Here is a 7141-nt window from a genome sequence, read left to right as displayed (position 1 = left end):
TTTTGTTACTCCATTTCTTGCTTAGAAAGCACAAGTATATTAATTGGCTTCTTTTGATCAGATATTTGTGTGGTTGCCAGTTTAAATATAAGAGTAAAGTGAGAACTAAGGAAACAGATTTATTTATCAAATTTTTATGGCTACCCACCTCATCAAATTCTGATTCTGGGTGGTATACAACAATGATTTTTTTAAAAAAAATCATTGAGTTTAGGGAAATGATTTAGCATGACTCAATTTTCATTCCAATCTTTTTCTATACTGTAAAGGTCTAAGCTTCAATGTGCAATGACTTCACATGTGGATTTGTCCTTTCCATACAGTGTGCATGCTATTTGATGGTATTGCTCATGGGTCTCTCACCTAAGAACACTACTTTTTGAGCAAATAGCATCACAATTCATGCATCAACGGAAGTCAGGACTGCAAAAGGAATCAACTAAGGTTACTGTCCCCAAATAAAAGAATGTTTAGGTATTCCTTATAGAACCACTATTTCTCCTTAGTTCACTTCCCAACTTTAGGGGGTCATCATAGGGGCACCATAAGTATTTTTCATGTCAACAATCAGCTCTGCTTTCTATCATCATTAACATTGTGCCAATATTATGTCATAAACTCCAAATGTAATTGAAGCAAACACTTTGTCATGCTACTTATTGATTTTTGTTTAATGCTTTTCCTGTTTTAATATATTTTAATAGACCCTAAACAATAAAAGGGGGGAATGAATTGGATGGGAAATTCACCTACTATATTTCTGGTCAACTCCTACTCTACTGAAAAGGGAGCTGAAATAAACAGGAATCTAGCATTAAGTCCCCTTTTCCAGAATATAATGGAAGGTTGCTAGAAATAAATTAGAGTTCGATATATAGTTTACAGCAATAGATATAGCAGTGTTGTGGTACATTATTCTGCAGCCTTCACATACATGGCAGTTTGTAAATGAGTTTGTATATAACATGCTTCATATTGAATTTTCATCAATTAGGTTTTTAAAAAATGTATTCTTCTATATAATAAAAGTTTTCTTGCTAGCAAATATATGATATACGGTAGTAGATATGATAAAATCCTCGAAAAAAATGTCCACTTGTTTTATGAAGAGAGAAACGTGAATGAAGCCCTGAATAATGTAATTTTCTTTACCCTAACAAAGGATCAGAAAGGCATTTCAGGATCAGCTAATATCGTGAACCCAGTGCCCACAGAGAAATATTATGGACAACAAAAATGAATCTGTCATTACTGAATTCATTCTTCAGGGATTCACAGGCAATCCCAGAATGCAGTTTTTACTTTTTACAATCTTCCTCTTTGTTTATGCCATCTCTGTCTTAGGGAATGTTGGGGTGATTCTGTTGATTTCCACTAACACCCAACTCCACAAACCCATGTATTACTTCCTGAGCAACCTCTCCTTTGTTGATCTCTGCTGCTCTTCAGCCATTTCTCCAAAAATGCTGATTGACTTGTTGGTTGAAGGAAAAAGAATTTCATTCGGTGCTTGTGCTACACAGCTCTTTCTGTTTACTACATTTGGAGATACAGAGTGTGTTTTATTGGCTATAATGGCCTATGACAGATATGTGGCCATCTGCAATCCACTTCTTTATCCGGCTATCATGTCCAAAAAGATCTGCCAACAAATGATTGCTGTTGCATATTGCATAGGCCTAATGGATGCAACAATATACACATCCTCAATATTTCGACTGATATTCTGCCGGTCAAATGTTATTAATCATTTCTTCTGTGACGCACCTCCACTCTTAATGATCTCCTGTTCAGATACATACATCAGTGAAATAGTGATAATTGTCATTGGTAGCTTTGTTGAAGTAAGCAGCATAGCTATGATTCTTGTATCCTATGCTTATATTTTGAGTACAGTCCTGAGAATGCGCTCTGCTGAGGGCAGGCACAAAGCGTTTTCCACCTGCAGCTCTCACCTGACAGCTGTTGGCATATTCCACGGGACAATACTCTTCATGTACTTTCGGCCCAGCTCCAGCTATTCCATGGACCAAGACAAATGGGCATCATTGTTCTACACAGTTGTGGTCTCCATGTTCAACCCTCTCATCTACAGTCTGAGAAATAATGAGGTGAAAGAAGCTGCAACCAAATCCGTGGGCAACATATGGATTTTTAAAGGGAATAATCCTACATACATTTAATGGACAATTTAATTACCAGCATTGCCATCTCCAAAAAGGAAGAACATCAGTAAGGAAAAGAATATATTTGCTAGCAATCAACAAGGAGAAGGTTCCTGGTAACCTTAAATCACAATTATGATTTTTACACATCACAGGATCAAAAATCTTTATCACTATGGATAGTAAAAATCAGAAGTTTGTAAATTTGATACAACAGTGGTTCTCGACCTTTTCTTCACCACCGACCCCCTTTAAACATTTAAAGGGCCACACACCCCTAAGATCCCCAAGACCTAACTCAATATTTCAATCATAACATTTTTCCAGCCTTTGCGGACCCCTCCCCAGGGTCTGCAGACCAGAGGTTGAGAATCCCTGTGATACACTATTATATAATCTAACTATAAACATTATATTAGTTCACAGTTCAACAAAAATAAAGATTGTGGTCGGTTCTGAATTTTCAAACTTTTAAGCTGTTTAATATGCTTATATGTCTGTGAATTTTTTAATATATATAGCTTTAGTTATTATCTTTACAAACTTAAAAATATCCAAATCCAGTTTTGTGGAAAAGGAGATCCACCTGTTCAATTAGACTTGCCAAACTAGAGCAATATTGTTTATGATTTATGTGATTTGGAGTGATCAATAAGCTCATAAATGCTCTGAGAAAATCACTTGGTAATAAATGACTTTGTTTCCTGATTGTTGTTTCTAAAGAAGAAGAATATTATTGAAAATCAATATATTTGTGCAGTTTTTAAAAGCTTGGCTTCTTTGTGCTTTTGAGGATTATCATATATTAATTGGGTGCAGATTAATATTGTAAACAATCATGCTATTGTATCATAAGCCTGGTATTTTATCCAGATGGTTTTTGGATCCATGATTATCATATTTGCAATGTTAATAATAGCTATTTCCATATTATTTCAATAAAAAAATCAAACACAAAGAGAAGCAACAGATTATTAACCTGCAAGATGAGGAAGGAGAGATTCAACATGATGAGATCACTAAAAGGGGAATTGCTCAAAGATATTATGAAAAATTATATAAGAGGTGCGAGGGACAAAGTGCAGAAAGGATAATAGAATATCTGGAAAAGGCAGATACACCGAAGATACCAGAGGAAATAAAAATTATGCTAAATGAGGAAATAAGAATGACTGAAATAACTAAGGCTATAAGTAAACAAAAGAACAATAAGGCAGCCGGCCCAGATGGAATACCAGCAGAGCTGTATAAAGAGCAACAAAATGTACTCAACCAATACCTATTAGAAGTTTTCAATGCCATTTTAACTGAAGCTAAATCCTGGTCAGAGGCAAATATAGTATTAATACCAAAAGAAGATATGGAAAGAACACAGATACAAAACTACAGACCGATCTTCTTACTAAACGCCGATTATAAGATATTTGCGTCAATAATGGCAGAGAGATTTAAAAATTATTTAATTGACTTCATACATTGTAACCAAAACGGTTTTCTACCGGACAGGCAGATTAAGCGGAATATAAGGACAATTATAGACTTTCTTGAATTTTACGAATTGCATAGTGATTGCCAACTGGCACTTCTGTTTCTGGGCACACAGAAGGCATTTGATAATGTCAATTAGCTATTTTTGACTCAACAATTGAAATTAATGGATGTCGGTAAAACCTTTCTAAATGTAATAACTGCAATATATTCCGAAAAGAATGCTCAGATTATAATAAATGGTGAGGCCACCAACAAATTCAGTATTCAGAAAGGTACAAGACAAGGATGTCCTCTCTCGCCGTTGCTGTTTATATATACATTGGAGATTTTAGCTAGAGTCGTAAGGCAAGAGGAGCAAATCAAAGGGCTTGAGATTAAGAAGGAAATATATAAACTCTGATGATGATTTAGTATTCATATTGGAAGATCCTGTTTAATCAGGTCAGAAGCTATATGAAATACTGGAGGAATATGGAGATTTGGCAGGCTTGAAAATAAACAGAAATAAAACAAAGATCATAGCAAAAAATATGACTAATATACAAAAAGAAAATCTTGGGGAAAAACTAGGTATACAAATAGTTCCTAAAATAAAATATCTGGGAATTGTTATTTCAGCACGTTGTTCATCAATCAAAGAGGACAATTACGGAAAATTAGTAAAGCACATAAAAGTTGACTTAGACCGCTGGAGAAACTTACATCTTTCGCTTCTAGGAAGAATCTCAGCAGTGAAAATGAATATTTTACCTAAAATGATATTCTTGTTCCAAAATATTCCAATCCAGTTAGATAAAAAATTCTTTAAAGAGTTGAATAAATTAACCTTGGATTTTGTGTGGCAAGGAAAGAAGGCAAGGATAAAACAAAAGGCTCTACAGGATGCCTAGGAGAGGGGGGGGATTAGGTTTTCCGGATTGGGAGCTGTACTATCAAGCAGCGGCCCTGACGTGGATTAGGGATTGGATTACTTTGGAAAATAAAAGATGTTTATATTTAGAGGGGCAGGGCTGGCACATCCACTTATGGACAGGTAAAAAAAGTAGAAACCATCAATATTTTCTGAGACATAAAGTTTGGCAAGAACTTACAAAAAGTTGGAGTATAGTTAAACGCCAATATTACACAGAAGCTCCAGGCTGGCTCTCACCATTAGAAGCAGTTACATACCCCAATTTATAATGGCAAGATAAGGTCATTACATATAAAGATATCCTGTCAGAGGAAGGCCATCTAAAGCAAAGGCAAGAGTTGAGACAACAGGGAATAGTTTTGGAATGGTGGTCCTATCTTCAGATGCAAGCAAGATATGGGAAAGATAAGAAAGAATGGGGAATTAATAGACAAGATACGGGGCTTGACAAAATATTACTAGGTTCGGAGAAAAAACAAATAAAAAAAATATATAAATATATGTTAGAATATAAATTATATGAGGAACAAGTTAAAGAAACGATGGTTACCTGCGCAATAGATTTGGGACACGCTATAAATTTGGACCAATGGCAGCATATTTGGCAACGTAACAATAAAATTACATTGGCGACAACTTATAAGGAAAATCTTTATAAGATGCTTTATAGATGGCATTTTCCACCGGCTAGGCTTGCAAAAATGTATAGTGGTTACTCACCACTCTGTTGGAAGTGCAAAAGGGAAAAGGGTACTTTCTTCCACGTTTGGTGGGCTTGTAAAGAAGTACAGGTTTATTGGCTTAGGGTTTGGAAATGGATAACAGAAATGACGGGTCAAAAAATCCAATATAAACTAGAGATGCTACTACTAGGAATATTAGAAAAAATATAAACAAAGATGATATATATTTAATTATACATGTGATAAAGGCGGCAAGAATCTTGTTTGCCCAAAATTGGAAATCAACTGAAGTGCCTAGCGAAGATGCGCTAATAAGAAAAATTTTATATTGCGCAGAATTGGATAAAATGACTAAAGAATTAAAAAATCAGGAGAAAACAGAATACTACCTAATTTGGAATAAATTTTACAAATGGAGGGGGGGAAAGGAAGTCGTTAGAAGGGATATAAGTAGAGGAAGAGTATTAGAAATGTATAATGTATATGTACAGTATGGAATGATCAGACAAAGATATATGTCAAAGATGATACACTATGTTCAATGTTTTTTAACTTTTCTTTTTTTTTGTATTTAATAAAATCGTTAAAAAAAAATTTTAAAAAAGAAACTTTAAGAGGAATTGTACTTTTTACTCTAAGATTCCTCCAATTAAAACTATCACCAGAAACTGTGAAAATGCAACCACTTACAGTATCTCCACCATCCAGAGTATTGAAATGCATGAGGGATATTATCCCAGGTGGGATGAAAACACATTTAAGATCTCTGCCCGTAATTTGCAGGTTTTGTAAAAGCAGTGAAGCTACTGACTTGACTCCAGGTATGTTAATTTAGAAAAAAGATTTATGTTTGTATTAAACTTAGACTTTTTGCCATTTTTTCTTTTTTCTTCCTTTCTTCCTAGTGTTTTCCCTGTAACTACAGGATATGCTTTTTTTTTCAGATCAATGGATATGCTTTTTTTTTTCAGATCAATGGAGTGTGTTGATCCATTGATTGCAACAAGAACTGACCCACCAGCTTGTGGAGCGAGCGACTAATCCAAAGTCACCCAGCCAGTTTTCCTGCCTAAGGCAGGACTAGAAATCAGAGTCTCTTGGTTGTTAGCCTGGTGTCTTAACCACTAAACCAAATAGGCTCTCCCTAGACTTTTTGCCATTACACACTGCATATTTATATTAACAGTAACAATTCACATGGAATCCTAAGACATTTCCAAAGCATATTAAAGAGAAAGCTTAAATTTTGATCTTCAGTGCATTTATGATTCTTCACAATATCATGGTTTTGGATACTTCTTAGTGGTTAATTCAATTTCTCAGTGTCTAATCTCAGGTTTGCATATCATAATGCCTCTATAAGAAGAGAATTTGTTTTCCATGTTTAACAGAAGATAGTAAAATTACTTTCACTTAAAGGTAAACAGAGAGTAAACTGAAGCTACCGATAATGCTCTTCATGATTTGAAATGCATCAGAAAGAGTATTTAACTTCCCATTGTTAAACAATATATCAGGTTATATATCAAAGTCCATAAACCTTTAAGTAAAATTGCAATGGACTTAAGCTTCTCGTTTAATTTTTGTTACTCCATTTCTTGCTTAGAAAGCACAAGTATATTAATTGGCTTCTTTTGATCAGATATTTGTCTGGTGGCTAGTTTTGATAAAGTGAGAACTAAGGAAACAGTTTTATTTATCATATTTTTATGGCTACCCACCTCATCAAATTGTGACTCTGGGCGGTATTCAACAATGATTTTTTTAAAAAAAATATCATTGAGTTTAGGGAAATGGTTTAGCATGACTCAATTTTCATTCCAATCTTTTTCTATACTGTAAAGGTCTAAGCTTCAATGTGCAATGACTTCACATGTGGATTTGTCCTT

At 34.5% G+C, this 7141-nt stretch overlaps 1 protein-coding gene across 1 annotated transcript; it reads left to right on the top strand.

Annotated features, from left to right (window-relative positions):
- Positions 1-1223: 1223 nt before the first annotated feature.
- Positions 1224-4472, top strand: LOC107296668 (olfactory receptor 1019-like). Its single transcript, XM_015826015.2, has 2 exons — positions 1224-2111; positions 4449-4472. The coding sequence occupies exons 1-2, from the start codon at positions 1224-1226 to the stop codon at positions 4470-4472; spliced, it is 912 nt and encodes a 303-aa protein (XP_015681501.2).
- The last annotated feature ends 2669 nt before the right edge of the window (positions 4473-7141 follow it).

Source organism: Protobothrops mucrosquamatus, unplaced genomic scaffold (assembly GCF_001527695.2).
Source record: "Protobothrops mucrosquamatus isolate PMUCROS unplaced genomic scaffold, P.Mucros_1.0 scaffold2928, whole genome shotgun sequence".
NCBI lineage: Eukaryota > Metazoa > Chordata > Lepidosauria > Squamata > Viperidae > Protobothrops > Protobothrops mucrosquamatus.
The sequence above is the reverse complement of the archived record's forward strand: the minus strand, read 5'-3'. Positions and strand labels throughout refer to the sequence as shown.